Genomic DNA, 17,530 nt, shown 5'->3' with positions numbered 1-17,530 from the left:
TCCTTCCTGAGGAACTTGTTCAATTCTCGTAAGTCCAAGATAGGTCTCAGTCCTCCGTCTTTCTTCGGTATGAGAAAGTAGGGGGAGTACCAGCCCTTGATCCTCTCCGCTACAGGTACCGGTTCTATGGCATCTTTCTCTAGCAGGTCTACAATTTCCTGCAAGAGGAGCGGATCTGCCTTTGATGTTTGTAGTTTTTCTAAACTGTTGTCCGCCTTCTTACCAAACAAAGAAGAGCCGTCAAAAGGCATATTCAAGAGTCTGCTTTGCACATCTGGAGCATAACCAGACTTTCGCAACCAAGCAAAGCTCCTGGTTGCTGTACTTGCCGCCATGGCCCTGCTGATACTGTCAGCAGAATCGATGCCAGTCTGAAGGGATTCGCACATTGCATCCTTACCATCCTTAATGATGTTGAGAAACGCTTCCCTTTCTTCTCCCTCCGGGAGGCAGTCAGCCACTGATGAAGCACACTCCCAAAGTGTGTGGCTGAACCTTGCAAGCGTACAAGTAGCATTGATGGATTTCAACGCCATGCTACATGCGGAAAATACTTTTTTGGCCATAGAGTCATATCTCTTATCATCCCTGTCCTGTGGAACAGTAGGGTAAGCCGATTTACTACCTGCTGAAGTAGCTGCCTGAACAACCAGACTCTCCGGAGTTGGGTGTTTGGATAAATATTTAGGGTCAGCAGAAGACACCCGATATTTAGCTGATAGTTTCTTGTTAACTCCCGGGATAACCTCAGGTGTTTCCCAGTTTGCCAATATTCTCCTTTGTAATGTCGCATGAAATGGCACTACAGGATCCTCCTGTGGACCTTTGACCAAGATGTCTGTGAGGTCGTCTTGCTGAAAAGCAGTAGAGGGTGTGGACCATCCCATAAACTCTATTATCCTTGCCATCAAGGTTCTATAAGGGGTTTCAGCATGTTCCCCTGGGTCTGGTGTGGCAAATTCCACTTCTGGGGAAGTGTCCAACCCACTTGCTTCCTGTAGGGTTTCATGGAGGTCTTTCAACCTACCTTCCTCAGAGGTAAATTCCTCTAGTGCAGGAGTTGCAGATCCCTGCAACTCAAAAGGCCTTTCCTGATCTGAATCCTCCCCTTCTTCATAAATAGAAGATAAGACCCTGGAGTGGTCAGGTCTTGAAAATGGTATAAATCCCATTTCCAGAGCAGAAGAAGCCAGATTTGTCATGATTGGCTGAGAAAACGTCGACGTCGTCGACGCAGATGTTAAAGGCTTTGAAGCCATCGAAAAAGGCGTCGAGAAAGGTGGTAGAGGCCTCGATGAACTCGAGAGTATCGGGATTCTACTCGAGGTTGTCGACGACATTCTCATGCTCGAGGCTCTGGGTATGGCCACTGGCTGTGAGATGGCCGTGGGTTTGTCCTTTCTCGGCGTCGACGTCGGCGTCGAAGACGGCGTCGACTCGACTGACTTGTGCGTCGAAGAACCCTTCGATAACAGCGTTGACGACGCCTATCTATGTGTCGAAGGGATCCTCGACGACAGCGTTGAAGACGCAACTTTGCCTTTACTCGAAGGTTCGTGATGCTCTCGAGTGGCTTCTTTCGCCGGGTACTGCGACTCGCGGCTTTTTGATTTTTCGGGTCTTTCACACAGGGTATCCCCCTCAGCAGTCTTCGAGGGGGTCGAGGCCGCTTTCTCAAAGACGCTTAGCATCTTTTTCCTGAATTCCTCCCACTCAGCCTGAGAGCTATGTTTAGTGGGACAGAAGACCCTTTTTGGGGAAACGGAAGAAGACGAAGACGAGGAAGGGGATCTTCGACGTCTCTTTTTTGAATGCTTAGATCTCGAAGAGTGATGGGAACTGCTTCGAGATCTAGAACGAGAATGTCTTTTATGATGGCGAGGAGACAAAGGTCTCGACTCCGCCGAGGAAACCTTCGAAGAAGTTTTAACTGCCTTACTTCTCTCGAGCTTCCCCTTACGCTTCTTCAATGCTTTCGCCGTCATGGACATGCAGTCCTCGCACTCCGAACAATGGTGCTCGATTCCCAGGCACCACAAACAGATCCTGTGAAGATCCGTCAATGACATTTTCTTTCCACAGTCTCGACATTTTTTGAAGCCGGACTGTGATGTCGGCGGTTCGGGTGAGGAAGCCATCGAGTACGAGTCGGTATTCACGAGGAATATATCGATATATTTGACTGAAGAACTGAGCAACAATATTCCGAGGCCCCACGAAGCAAGGAAAAACGGAAATGAGCAACAGATGCTGCGCGAGTCTATTTATACGCGTGGTGACGTCGGCGCCGATACGGAGGCCGTCGAGGGACATCGGCTCGAGGGACTTCGGCGTGCAGCGCCCTCTACTGAAATTATTTTTCCGAGGCCAGCAAGCTGGGAGATGATCTGTCAAAGATCAAAGATAAAGAATACGTCGGAGGACACAATCCCTTCGAAATAAGATTGTGATGGAGGGAAGAGACTAAGCATCACATTTAACCTGGGTTACTGACATAAATGAAGCTGTGGGTCAGGACTTTTTGAATTATCTGATGCATACAAAAAGGGTGAGTGTGAAAGGCGGGTGGATGGAAGAACCAAGCAAACCAAAGGAAAAGGAAATACAGCCTCAAGGGCACTGGGGTAAACATCCCTCACTCCATCCACAACTCCATCCAACAGCTCGGCTCTGGCAACTATGCCCGTGTTCAAATCACACACATTTGACCGATCCTCCCAAGGCCACTTGGCATTGAATGGGCTGCTAAAATAGAAGAATCAGTTGGGTCATTGGTTTCCACGTCAACAACACTTAAGGTTTGATTACTTGAAACTGATGGATTAGTCTTCTTCATAATTCTGTGAGGAGTTGAGCTCCCACTTAGACCTGCCACAGAGCTGACCATGGAATTACAGGAACCTCAAGGGCTTCCGCGAACGCCAAACCCAATTGACGATCTAGAAAATAGTTTGGGTCAAAGGCCACCTTGCTCCGCAATGCACACATTATGCATGCAGGGAAACTCTTTTTACAAATTCAAAAGGGCACAAAATGTATAAACTCAGTTTCCTTACAAACTGCAGAAACATCACTTAATCTGCCAAAACAATCACAGGAAAATCCAACAAAATTATCTTGATGGGTCCTTTAAAGCTATATGGCAGTCACGAGACACTCCTTGCCCCGTGAATGTCTTTAATTGTCCACCACAGTCAGAAGAAAAATTCTTCACAATGTCTGTTTGTCATACAACGGGAGAAATGCTGATACAAGTTCAAAGCCTACACTTTATACATATACTCCCGGCACAAATATTTAATATTGGAACACTGTGAAAAAAGAAGGCAGGTGAATGTGTTCTACATTAAGAGGAACAAACTAGCAACATTTGCAGCAATTGCTTTCTAGCTGCGTGTGTTGCATTTAACGATTATTCTACCGGCAGAATAGAGTAGCCGAGGAAATTGGGCAGTTTGGCGGATTTAAGCACCCCAGCATGTATGAATTAAGTACTTTTGTCCAACATGTCTCATGCTCCAGACCTCCTCCAGACCCCAACAGACCACAGAGACCACTCTCCTGCCACTCCGCTGTCTGCACAAATAACATTTCCAGACACATCTTAAAGGGTAAATGTAGTCAAGAAGCCAGCAAAATGGCAGAACTTGCAATGTAACAAGATCACTTGACATCAACTTAAAATGAGTCATTTACATTAGTCCCAACTCCTATTTATTGTATTTTATAATCACATATTTTAATTTTTTTGCATTTCTATAATATACAGTGGTTTGCTTTTAGTAGTAAAACCTGCCCTGTTCCCCCTCCGTTCATTCTACACAAAGAGATTACACACTGAGGGCATCATTACGACCCTGGCGGTATGGGTTTAACGGCACCGGTAGAGCTGCCGGTGTCGTTAAACCCATACTGACCCTATTATGAGGTCCCCTTGCGCGACCCGCTCTGGACGTCTGGTTTTACCAGCCGTCCTTAGCGGGTCCCGCGAGGGGGCCAGCCTGCTAACAACGGGCCCGTCATTAACGGGCCCGTTGTTAGCATGCTCCCCATTCCCATTGAGCCCTATGGGGGCTCAAATGGGAATGGGGATGGTCCGGGTTCCCTGAATGGGGAAATACCGGGCCCTCCAAGGTCAGAATAGGCCCGGGCATGGCTACCTCCAAACTCGTAATGAGGCCCTGAGGACTTTGGGAGATGGAACAAGTTACTTACCTATAACTATTGTTCTCCAGCATGGGTTTGGCAGGGATTCACATGCGCATGAATATTCCCCATCATCAGGCTGGGCATCCTCGATAAAAGAAAAAACTGTTTCCCTTTCACTTACAAACTGTATTCTACTTTAAACCAATCACTGTCCTCTGGGTCATACTGCCCCCATCCAATGACAGTCCTCTCCCTAAGTCTCTCCTTTGGCAGCCATCTTCAGATTTGGTCAACATGTAAAGTGGCAGTATGACCAAGACGAGCCGCAGAGGGGTTGGAGGGATGGTTCGCATGTGAATCCATGCCAGGCCCATGCTGGAGAGCAATAGTTACAGGTAAGAAACTTGTTCCTTCTCCCGCATGGGGTCTGGCATGGATTCACATACTCATTGATAACAAATACACAGCAGTCCAACATTACACAACCACTGGAGGTGGCAAGGCTCAACAGAAGCAATTAACTCTTACTGTTGGAACAGACTCACCTCAAGCAAACAGGTTGCGTAGCACTGCCTGGCCGACTCTGGACTCCTCCCTGGAATCCCTGTCGAAGCAGTAGAACTTTGTGAAGGAGTATGTGGACCTCCACGTAGCAGCCCTGCAGATGTCCAGCATGGGCACACTAGCTAGAAACGCCGTTATCGCAGCGATTGCTCTGGTGGAGTGGGATCTCGGACAGCCGGGCAGTGGTCAGTTCGCCAACCGATGAGTGCATGATTCAGCCACAGAGCACCTTGAGATGAAAGATTTGGACAAGGCCTTCCCATGGTTCACATGGTTCACAGGACCAAAGTTCACGAACAGTTGTGAAGTCTTTCGAAAACTCTTTGTGTGTGCCACGTAGAACTTCAGGGCACACACAACGTCCAGAGAGTGCAATGCCCACTCAGCTGGCGACAAAAGTTTTAGAGAAAAAAACAGGTAACAACAAAGGTTTGTTGAGGTGGAACTCCGACAGAACCTTAGGCATGAAAGAGGGGTGCATCCACAGCAGCACTCTCGATTCAAGGAAAGTCAGGTATGGCTGTTTGCTGGCTACGGCCTGTATCTCACCCACTCTCCTGCTGGAGGTGATGGCCACAAGGAAAGCTGTTTTCCACGAGAGAAACTTGAGAGGGGCCGGATGCATCGGCTCAAAGGGAGCCCCCATGAGCCTCGTAAGAACCACATTGAGTTCCCATGCCGGGGCGGGCCTTCACCGGCGGGAAAGAACGACAAAGACTTTTGAGGAATTCCTTGACGAGTTGATGAGACCCAAGTGGAGACCTTCCCGGAGACCTGGTGTAGCGGGAGATAGCCACCAGATGTACCTTGATCGAGGCGTGCGCCAGTCCAGCCTTGACTAAAGACAGCAAATATGGAAGGATCTGCTGGGCTGTGACCCTCAGAGGGATAATCTTCTGCGACCGGCACCAAGTACCGGAACGCTTGCACTTGTGACAGTAGCACTTCAAAGTCGACGATGCCCTGGCCTTGACGAGGACGTCCCTGCGGACCGGAGGCAATTCATATCCTCCAACCTCTAGGGATGAAGGAGCCAAGCCCTCAGGTTGAGCGATCCTGGGTCGTGATGCAGGACCGCACCCCCTTCTCTGGCGAGAAGATCCAGGGCCGCTGGTAGCTTGAACTGAGGCGACGCCGACCGGCTGAGAAGGCCCGGATACCAAATTTGAATCGGCCACGCCGGGGCGATGAGTATCATCCTGCACCGACACTGTCTGTTTGTATTGATGACTCATAGATGGAGCGGCAACGGGGGAAACGTGTACAGAAACATCCCTTCCCACGGGAAGGAGAATGCATCTCCCAAGCTCCTCGGTTGGTGGAATCTGCTGGCAAACTTCTAGGATTTGGAGTTCACTGATGTTGCAAACAGATCGATCTGGGGCCTGCCCCACCTAGTGAAGATGTGGTCCACCTGGTCCTGCCCAAGTTCCCACTTGTGGCAGGAGCGCAACTCCCTGCTGAAGGAATCCGCAATGGTGTTCTTGACTCCCGCTAGGTGAAGCGGGACGAGGAATATCTCTTATCTGATGGCCCAGCGCCACAATTCCTGCCCTTCCCTGGTGAGCGCTGTGGATTGAGTGCCCCCTTGTTTCCTGATGTACAACATTGTGGTGGTGTTGTCCGTGAAGGTCCTCACCACCTTGCCCTTCAGACACGGAAGGAATGACTTGAGGGCCCAGAACGCTGCCCGTAGCTCCAGGATGTTGATATGCAGATCCTTCTCCCCAGGTAGCCACAGTCCTCTGGCGTGCAGAATCTGGTGTGGACTCCCCAGCCTTCCAGGCAAGTGTCTGTCATGACCGTTTGCTGGAATGGAGGGTTATGAAACCCTGTGTCCCGGGCTACATTAGATAGGTTGCCCCACCACCTTATCGCCCGATGGATCTCGTCGTCCAGAGTGATCTTGCCACGAAGTTTCCAGACACATGTACCCAGCGAGCGTCTTGCATCTGTAACCTACAGAGCCGGATGAGGTAGATGCAGGACGACATCATGCAGAGCAACGACTCGATGGTCCGCACCATGGCCGTCTTCATTGATGACAGCCGCTGCACCTTCCCCTGGATGGCCGCTACCCTCTCCTCCGAGGGTGATGCTAGGCAGGACACTGTATCGAGTCTGGCCCCCAGGAACAGCATGTTCTGCGATGGTATCAAGCAGGACTTCGGATAGTTGACTGAGAATCCCTAATCCGCGAGCAGCTTGACAGCCGTCTCTGTGTGTCCGACGGCCGACTCTCGTGAGCGGGCTCGGATGAGCCAGTCGTCGAGGTATGGGTAAACCTGAATCCCCCGTAGGCGCAGATGGGCCGCCACAAGTGCCAGGCACTTCGTGAACACTCTGGGGGCCGACTTCAAGCTGAAGGGTAGGGCCTCAAACTGGTAGCGCTGTCCCTGCACTACGAAGCATAGAAAAGTCTGGTGTTTCCTGTGAATGAGGATGTGGAAGTAGGCGTCCTCCAGGTCCATTGACGTCAAGAAATCACCTCTTTCCAGTTGGCCGAGCATGTGCTGCAACGTGACCATCCTGAATTTCTGAGACTTGAGGTACTTGTTCAGACGTTGCAGGTCTAGAATGGACCTCCAGCCCCCTGTCTTCTTTCTTACCAAGAAGAATCTGGAGTAAACTCCAGAGCTCTGGAGAACTGGGGAACCAACTCTATCGTCCTTTTCGTAGCATGGCCAGTACCTCTTCCAAGAGCTGAGGGACGTGCTGCTCCTGACGAGCCACCTGAGGGATCCGCGGAAACCTGTGCTGAAATTCCAGGGTATGTCTTTGGGTGAGAGCATCCAGCACCCATCTGCCGGTGTTGATCTTTTACCACTTGTTGACTAACCTCGTCAGGCAGCCTCCCACTGGGATGCAAGGGTGGGGGCCCGGCGTCCTAGCCAGTTCAGGCTTGCTTCGGCATCCTGCCCTGCTGGCGATGTTGACGCTGTCCACATCCCCCCGTAGGCCTGGGAGCAGCTTCTGTGGGCTTCCTGGGCCATAGATCTGGAAGGCTGATGGTACGAGGAGGAGAAACCTTTCGAAGACCTGCCCGACTTTCCTCTGGAGGAGCGAAACGAAGAGCAGTGCTGTTGGACGGTGCCCAGGACATGGGCCATCTCTGTATCCACCGTGACAGCCTGCAGAGACTCAACGACGACCTTCCTGAAAAGGTTATCTCAGTCGAAAGGCATGTCCAGTACCTTCGTTTGGACCTCCTGGCGGAAATTTGTGGCCTTCATCCAGTCTTGGCAACGAAGGCAGACACCGTTACCCATCTGCCGGAATCCTGTGTCGGCAACGTCCAGAGCCACTGTGATGCCGTGATCCGACGCTACCTCTCTCTCCTGGAAGAGGGCGATCGCCTCCATCCTCTTGTTGTCGGGGAGGAACTCCAGAATTGGCTCAGCTTGTACCAAAGCTCCCTGTTGTACCTGGCTAGGATCGCCAATGCGTTGGCCGTCTTGATGGTGGATGCCACGGTATAAATCACCTTCCTCCTCATGGCGTCCAACTTCTTACCCTCGCTGTCTGGAGGGACCAATGACGACGAGAACGGGTTAGATGAACACTTCCTTGTGGCTGCCGAAACCACCGAATCCGGCGATGGTTGCAACCTCAGGCACTTGGGTGCGGATTCCGGTACACGGTACTTCTTTTCCAGCCTATCCTGCTTCTCTGGAGCCGAGCAAGGGTTCTTCAAGAGGGCTAGGCCCTCCTCCCAAATGTCGTCCAGGAGATGCACTGCTATGATCGTCTTCCACTTGGCCCCGCGCATCTGGTACAGGAAACCCTCCTCCTGGTTTCTTTGGCACAAGCGGGCACAAGCTGGAACAGCTCAGATGCTCTGGCGATCATAGAATGGAACGATCCCACCTCGTCCGGTGGGGACGCCCTAAGCTGCAGGGACCCGCTGCCCGCTCCGATGAAATCGTCGTCGTGGCCGCATCCCTCCTCGTGTCTGGGTATGCTGGGGGAGATGGGACCCTGACGCGGTGGTTGAAATGGGGTCATCGGATGGTGCTTCCTTTTCTTCATCGGAGGTTGGTCGGGGGCCTGGGGGACTATTGGAACATCCCTTGTGGCACCCTCTTCTGAATCTCGACACCAAGGTGTGGAGGGTTGATAGGATGTCCAGCGACACATCCCTCGGCGGAACTGCCGTGATCGGAACACTAGGCTCTGCGCCATCATCATCACCATCGTCTGTGCGTAGGGACTCCAAGTCCTCGTTGTCCGCCGACAAAATTTCCATGGCTTGGGCCACGGCCTGGGGTTGGTCTAGGCCCCCCTGCCCCCTCTTTTTTCCACCCTGAGGGCCTTGAACTGGGTTTTGGGATGGCATACCCTTCTCCGGCGTGCTGGCAGACCTTGTTAAATGACCACAGCGGCCTCAGAGGGTGGTAAACCTTCAGCGCTGTGGGGGCTACCCTCTTGGGGTCAACCTATTTAGCTTTCGAGAGAGCCGCCGCCATCAGCTCTATCGTCGAAAAAGACTTATCCTGTGCCGCCTGGGCTTTTTTGGGCAGCTCAGCCTTCTTCTCCTACAATCCGTGGCTTCTCAGGCTTCTCCCGCAGCTTAGTCGGGTTGGACGACTTTCTTTTTGAGGTGGAGCTCGATTGCCAGCTGGCAATGGAGGCGGAGGGTGATGTTGATCATGCCCTGTCTGCCGTGGGACCCGCTTCCGCTGTGACCCCGGTGGACCCGGACTTGCAGTGCTTGGCCTTATCTTGGGCCCCCACGGATGAGGCACCCTCACAGGACTTAGTAGCCAGCTCCTCAGACCGACCGGTCTTGGGTGAGGCATGCGCCTGCAGCATGGGGCAGAGGTCTTGACATTCAGCCACACCGCCAGTCAACAGTGCCTGTCCTTTGTTGTCTTCTTGGAGAATATGCAGAAAATCTCGCAATCCTCTTCCTTGTGGTCTGGATGCAGGCATGAGAGGCATTGCAGGTGCTTGACCTCCACAAACACAAGACTTGAAGAGGGACCTTCCTTCTTTCTTCTCCTCTGTCATGGTCCGAGGGCGCAAAGTAGGCCCTATGGCCTTCTGGAAACTTAAACAATTTTTGCCCTTGAGGCGTGCCGAACTTCACCAACAACGGATCCCTGCTGTCGGCAGATGGAGAGAAGAGCACACAGGCTCTTTTGGAACAAAAATAGAACCCTTTTTCGCAAGAAAACGTAGAAGTAGCTCGCAGAGCAAACTCAAAGACTCCCAACACTGAAGCGTGCAGTAATCATTTGAAGATGGCTGTCAGCGGAGGGGGCTTAGGGAGAGGACTGTCATTGGAGGGGGGCAGTATGACCCAGAGGACAGTGATTGGTTTAAAGGAGAAATACAGTTTGTAAGTGAAAGTGAAACTGTTTTTTCTTTTACCGAGGATTCCCAGCCTGGCGACAGGGATTGTTCATGAGCATGTGAATCTATGCCAGACCCCATTTAAAAAAAAGCTAACTTATACAACACAGCATTAAAACAGAATAGCAAGGACAGAAGAATACAGCAATATATGAAACGTTCTTAACAAAATAATTGGACTAACCCGTCACAAACGTATTACTCAGCCAAATTGTAGTTACCCAATCTTTGATCTGAGCGGCATGAATGCTTAGTACGTACCCATGTTTTCAATGAAATCCGATTGTGCACCTGTTGTTACGAGCTGGTCTTGTGTGTAGACCTGTGCACTTCCAAAGTCCAGGAGTTTCAGAAGTTTGTGCTCAGTAACAATGGTGTTTTCAGATCTTATGTCCAAATGAAGGATGTGGTTAGCATGAAGGAACTCAACCGCACTGAGCATCTGCCATAGATAGTCTCTGACTTCCAGCTCTGAGTAGGAGGTCCTGTTAAGGAAGATACAGCAAGGTTACAAGGGTCCAACCAGCATGGCACCACGTGTGTTCAAAAGTGTGTGGTGGAAACTAAGGAAAAGGTTCTATGTTGTGGTATGTTAGTGTGTTTCTTGCTTAGATGCACCTCATATTCTTTGTATCAACACGTCAATATGTCGAATTAAGTATCGGAAATGGTGCCCCAATGGGCATGAACCTGTACGACTGTGGCTGGGTGCTGATGGGTACATGATAGGGGAGTTAAAAGGGCAGTGGTGACAAAGGTCTCCTTTCATGGTGGGACTCAGGAAAAGGGGGTCAGGGGCCCTTTTTGTGGTTTGAGAAACCGAAACAGAGGGGCCGGGGATCTCGGTTGAGCAGCCAGGCAGAGTGTTAAGAAAATAGTAGGGCAGGTGTATTGGGAACTGGAGCATGCTCTGGTAGAAGGTGTGAGGGCACAGACGTTCAGCAGCAGGGTCAGGACAAGAGGAGCAATGAAAATATGGAGTTCATAAAAACAGTAAATGTGTACATTAGACAAATCCTTCTCGTAGCCATGCTCTCTATTCCATTTTTCTGGGGAGTTCATGCACATACCTTCACGGTTCCTCCAATGTTTCTTTCCACTTCCCTCTTTCAGTCTCACTCTATCCTCCCCACCTCTTGGAAACGTTCTCCTGGTCATGCTAATCGAATACACTCCAACCACACCCACTCCACTATTCCTCGCCACTTCCTCTTCTCATGCCATCCCGGTTCTCCCTATCTTTCAAATTATCAACCTGATCACCCTAACTCCACCAACTCCAATATCATTTATTCCTTTCACTTCCCTCAAAATGCTACTTGTCTGCTTTCTACCATAGATCGGGGCATCTGACATCTGCAGACAACCCCCCTTTCTTCAGCCGCATTCCTCGCAGCTGCAAATTACTTGAACTACAGCCATGGCTTCAACTAACGCTGACATGGTAGGTCTTTTTGCCTTGCCTATCCATAACCAGTGGACAATTTCTGCCCCCACCGTTTTTAATACAGGTTTTTCTTGTCATAGGACGACACTCCGCTCATCCACCCAGTCTGAACTCAACCCCTATGTCCTGAAGACAGTTCGGTATCTACCGCAGTGCTGCACCATTTCCACCAGCCACTGCGTTCTGTCTACTGTTTACCGAACCAGAAACACCAATCAAAGTGTCGACAACGTCAATGTGTTATGATATGAAATAACACATAAAATAAACTGTCACTACTGTTTATTAACTTACTATTATGCAGATTTTGTACATGCATATTTGTCACATCTTGGCATACAGAAAAAACTGAAAAATGTTATCCTGAAAAATAAACTTGTATTGTTTTTATTCTTCACAGTGTGTTTGTTTAAAGTTAGTATCAAACTAGCTCTTAGGCAAGGCCATAACCTCCTGTAAAGCTATTGGCTTGGGAAGCCTTAGACTCAACTCCCTTACATTTCTGCTTTCTACCATTGCCTGCCCTCGACGGCCATCCAAACTGAAACCGCTCTGCGACTCTGGAATGCCTAATCCCTCTGCAACAAAACATTTGTTCCTGGCTGATCTCTTTGACAATCACCAACCTCACCTGTTAGTGACGGCTGCCACAGACCAAAGATGGATGGCCCTGCATGACACAGACATGCTTGCAATCCTTCACACTGACTCTTTTACATTCACTCAGCTTCCAACCTTGTATGAAATGTGAAGAAGATTACTTCATGATTAACACAGCCACCCTTCTCCTCTGGGTTTACCCTATCTGCCTTATATATTGCTTTTCAACTTCCTGCACCTGGCCTCACACCAGCATCCTTATTGGTAGGCCCCCTTTCACTCATAACTTCTCCACCCACAATCTTTCACCACCTTCACCTCCTGCCTGACTCTTTCTACTGCAGTCCCAGCAGTACTCAGGGGAGTCTTCAACCTTCCAAATATGGCCAAGGCATGAAGACTATAGTTAGACACCATCTTACCAGGCCACTCTCTCATGTTCTTACATACCCAACCAAACCACATTCACAGGAACGCACTTGACCTCATCATCCCCTCATGCCCTCTATAGACCCTATTTACCCCTTGTTTGCTAACAATTCCCTCTTGTACTTAAAAAGCTCATCCCTCCTCCACTCCTTATCTGTCTACTTTCACAGAACACAAATTCAAACCTGACACCCAACACCATCATGGCAGGCATTATCTTCAATCTCTTTCTCAATGTCTCACTTAGTATATGTTAAAGGCATTTTATAACTACAACATGAACCTATCATATCCTTTTGAGTACCTCTATGCTGCTTGCTCATTGACTCCATCTCACCCTCACCCCAACCCTAGACCCCGCCAGCCATTCAACAGCTGAAGACATCCATGAATTTCAGTCTAGGCATCTGGCACCAAATCCAAAAGCTATCAATGAATCACCAATCCATGTTATCTACCTCAACCCTGATACTCTCCTCTCAGCTCATGACTTTGGCAGCTACCTCTCCACCAACATATCATTGATTTGTTACACCCTAACTGAACTCCCTTCTCTCTCTCTCACATTTCTCCTATCAAATAATCGCCAACATTATTCTAACTAACAACCTGGACTTCCTTGCTATAACCGAATCTTGGTTGCATGATGCTGCAGGACCATCTCTCACCCTAGCTATACCTGATAACTACACCATCCCCAGAGCAGATAGACCTAACGCTCGAGGAGGTGGTGTAGCTATCACCTTTAAGTCTTCGCTTGATATTAGACTAGCCTCCTCTCCTCACTTAAATCATGTGAGCATCTCACAGTCAAATTCCAAACTTCCGCCAAGAGCACTATCACGCTGCATTTAATTTACAGTCCCCCGGGCCCACCTGGCTCATTTGAGGAAAACATCACCTCACTAGTTGCCGAAAGTTCCAAACCGTCAGCACAAATGATTATACTTGGAGACTTCAATCTTGGGTTTAATGACCCTCTCGACACCCCAGCCATTGCCCTGCCACAGCATTAGAGGAGCATGGCCTCCAACAACGCTGCTCCAAACCCACCCATCCTTGACTGGGTAACTGCCCTTAACTGCAACATTACCATGAAAGATCCTGTACAGCTCATCTGGACTGATCACCACTTCCTCCCATTTGACATTAATACTAGCAAATTAGAGCATAAAAGGCCGGTTATTGCATCTGCCTGTCCAACTAGGAAAAAGAGTAACTATAATGATTCCATGGCCAAAGCCATCAACATCATTGCCCCACTAAAAATGCGCAAAGGGAAACCAAAAGCGCACCTGAATACATGGTACACCCCGGAGCTCAAACTTCTCCGTCAACAAAAAAGTAAACTCGGAGCACTATGGAAATCAGTGCCTTCAGTAAACAACAGAACTAATCTCACCAATATCTACACTCTCTACAAAAATGAGATTACTCGCGCAAAGAGAGAATCTCTCAACTCCAGGATCTCTCAGGCAAGCTCTAGCACAAAGGAGCTCTTTAACATCCTAAAGGAATTAGAAAACCCCACTCCTCCCACTGATTCTTGCACTAAGGATACACCTTGGTGCACAGGGATCCAGAATGCTCTTGCTAACAAAATTTCAGGGCTCCAAACCAAAATTGACAACAAACGACAACAACTCACTCATGGCCCTACTTCCAGTTCCACCCCTCCTCTACTTACCGCCACCGCCACTAGCTCAGGCTTTACTTTCAAAAAGGTAACCATACCGGAGGTACATAAAATTATAGCATCTTTGAAACCCTCGAATTGCAAGGGGGACAGTTGCCCCGCACAGATCGTAAAAGATCCAGCCAGGGATCTCTCCCCCTTCATTACCAAATTAATAAACCTGTCATTCTCCAATAACTCGGTCCCTAGTAATCTGAAACAATCCTGGGTCCTACCACTACTAAAAAAAACAACCCTTGACCCAGACATACCCACGAATTATAGACCCATTACCACCGTCCCATTTTTACTAAAAATTCTTGACAGAGTGGCCTATCTACAAATCCAGGATTACCTCGAGACAAACCATTTATTAGGAACTCGCCAATCTGGCTTTCGGCCACAACACGGGACAGAAACGGGACAGAAACGACAAGTGCCAGATAGATGAACTCAAAGATAAAGGTGAGGCTGCCATTCTTCTTCTCCTCGACCTCTCCGCTGCCTTTGACCTGGTTGACCATAAAATCCTGTGCAACCATTTGTCATCGGCAGCACACTTCTCCCACTCTGCGGTCACATGGATCCAATCCTTCCTGGACAATAGGACCATGCGGGTCTTCTCACCCCTAGCAGCGGCCGACCCTATCCCCATTACTTGCGGTGTCACACAAGGATCTTGTGTCTCACCTACTTTGAATAATATATTTACAAAGCCCCTATTCGACAAGCTGGACCATCTGGGTGTCACCTACACGAATTACGCAGATGACACCCAGATACTCCTCACCCTATCCGGTAATTACAACTTGGACGCCAACTGGATCAATGAAGTCTTCTCCATCATTCAGGCATGGATGGCCACACATGGCCTTTGCCTGAATGATGACAAGACCAAACTGCTCCTTGTCGGCTCACCCAACACCATCCGGAAACTCTGTCCCAGCTACACCAGCTTCACCATTGACGGTAACACCATCCCCATCGGCAAGAGTGGTTTCTACCTAGACACGAATACCAACCTAGCCAAACAAATCAATATGACTGCCTCAGCCACTGCCTACACTGGCAAACTAATTAGGGCCCGCAGACTGCTGATCTTCCCCAGCAACTGCCTCACCTACAAAGCTCTTAACCACCTAGCCCCGCCCTATCTCACTAACAAATTTACATTAAGACAGAATACCAGAACCACTAGATCCTCTAATACATTACAACTGGCGGTGCCCAAATATTCCCTCAAAAGAGCTGGTGGATCCAGCTTCCCAGCTCTAGCCTCATAACTATGGAACACCATTCCACTGGATATCAAATCCACACCCACCTTCCAACCCTTCAGAACTAAGGTCATCACCTGGTTACTCAACAAATAACCAACCATGTATGCATGCATCCCTAATGTACGAATTTATCCTTTATTATGTTTGCTATTATTATCTATGTACTAACTGCTTTCTTGTCAACTATACATATGCCTCACTACTGTACTATTGTTCCCTAACGTTGCCTGTAACTTGATGTTCAAAGCGCACATATACCCCTGGGTCAGGAGCGCTATACAAATAAATAAACAAACAAACAAACAAACCATCCTGCCTCCACCTCTGCTCTCTTTCTTACTTCCATCTCACCTCTACGGCTGAACTGGCGCCCATTTTTTGGTTGGCAAAAACGCCTTACACCCTGATCTGCTCCTAGCATACACTCATTTCAATGCACCACTCTCCTCTCCCATTTTCTCAGCCTGTATACAGCAGTTTGCATCCTGAAACACCTCTCTGCTGACCCCTCCCCTTCTTCACCACTATTGTAGTCCTGGAACATGAGGTGTTCAACCACATCTCCACCTACCAGGAAGCTAACAGCCTCAGGTACTGCCTACCCTCTGGGTTCTCTAGAAGACACTCTATGGAAATGGTGATCACCCATGTCTTCAGCTTTCTTACCATGGCTTACCACTGTAACCTTTCTTTTAGTGGTATTAGGTAAAATGATCTATTTTTAAATAAAATCAAAATTTAAAAAACGATTTAGAAAGACCACTCTGGGACCGCACAGAGCGGTCTTTCTAAATGGAACTTTCAGCCCGTGTGATGCACACAAGTGTGTGCAGGGGTTGACAGGCATGCCAGGACCCAGAAGCGGCCACGAGGGAGAACGCGTAAGTTCATGTGTGTATGTGTGTTTGGATGTGTGTGTGTTAGGTGTACGTGTTTGTGTGTTTATGTGTGTGTTTTGTTGGGGGAGCCTTGGGAGAGGAGGGAGGTGGTGGGGCTTAGGGAGGTGTGTTCGGGGGGAAACTCTCTGCTTTTGAGCAAAAGGGCAAGAGAGGGTGGGGGGGGGTGAAGAAATTAACTTTTTTAAAATTTTTGCAGGCTGCCTAAAATCGGCCAGAAAGAAACGTCTTTTGATTAGGCGACCTACAAAATCGAAAAAAATACATAGAACCCTTTTAGTGTATTTGGAAAAAGTATTCCTTTAAACATATAATCAATATTTCACAATATAAAATCAATTATGTAAAATGTTCAAAAGGAGAAGCAATAAAGGTAATTAAGAAGTCCAAGGCCATCATTAAATATTCTTTCACCAATTGCAAATACAATTGGTAAGAACTGTGACAGTCTCCTAAGGAGGAGGTAGATGGAAAATGAACAAATTACTTACCTCTCAGTAATGATCTTTCTCATGTATGTTCCTCCCAAGGATTTAGCTATGATAATCCTATCCACAGAACAGCTGCTCTTCAGAAACCTTTCTGCCACCAGGGAGGGCAGTGTGGCTCTGTGTCAGATTCATGCGATGACTATACGCCCCCATGCCGGTCATGACATCGGCACCAGTATATATTGAGGCGCTGTGTCCAGTAACCTCAGTTCCCCCCTTTTTCCCTAGCACTCTGATGCTGAGGGACCGTGGAACCAATGCTGTACAAGCTATCTGCCAAAAGAGGTAGGTAGGGAGGGTGATGAGGAATCTGTGGGAGGAACATCTATTAATCATAAAGAACATTACAGAGAGCTAAGTAATTTTTTCTTCTCATGGATTCCTTCCTCCCACGGATTCCTCATCTATGATAGACTCCCAAAGCAGTACGAAAATCTGCAGGAGGAAGTCGGTGTCTATGACATGTTCTAGGATGTCCTGAGGGAGCCCCTGGGAAGGGCCAGTGACAACAGTGTTGGGATAAATACTAGGTATGCCAGTGGTCGTCTGGGTATTCGTCCGACTCCTAAGGGCCCAACAACCCTTTCCCCAGAATGAACAGAGAACTCAGCCACCGGCAAGTTAGAACTGTGGTTTATTACAAA

General features: G+C 48.8%; 1 protein-coding gene across 11 annotated transcripts in view; it reads right to left on the bottom strand.

Moving 5' to 3' along the window:
• Positions 1–17,530, bottom strand: part of OBSCN (obscurin, cytoskeletal calmodulin and titin-interacting RhoGEF) — a 3,169,051-nt gene that overhangs the window by 138,374 nt on the left and 3,013,147 nt on the right. For all 11 annotated transcript variants that reach the window (XM_069647058.1, XM_069647065.1, XM_069647061.1 and 8 more), the window contains one exon: positions 10,330–10,553. In XM_069647058.1, coding sequence (XP_069503159.1) covers positions 10,330–10,553 — 224 coding nt within the window. The remainder of the gene's footprint in view (positions 1–10,329; positions 10,554–17,530) is intronic.

This window comes from Ambystoma mexicanum, chromosome 2q, assembly GCF_040938575.1.
Source record: "Ambystoma mexicanum isolate Mex_15411 chromosome 2q, UKY_AmexF1_1, whole genome shotgun sequence".
Classification (NCBI taxonomy): Eukaryota; Metazoa; Chordata; class Amphibia; order Caudata; family Ambystomatidae; genus Ambystoma; species Ambystoma mexicanum.
Note: the sequence above shows the minus strand (reverse complement) of the source record. Positions and strands in the feature narration are given on the sequence as shown.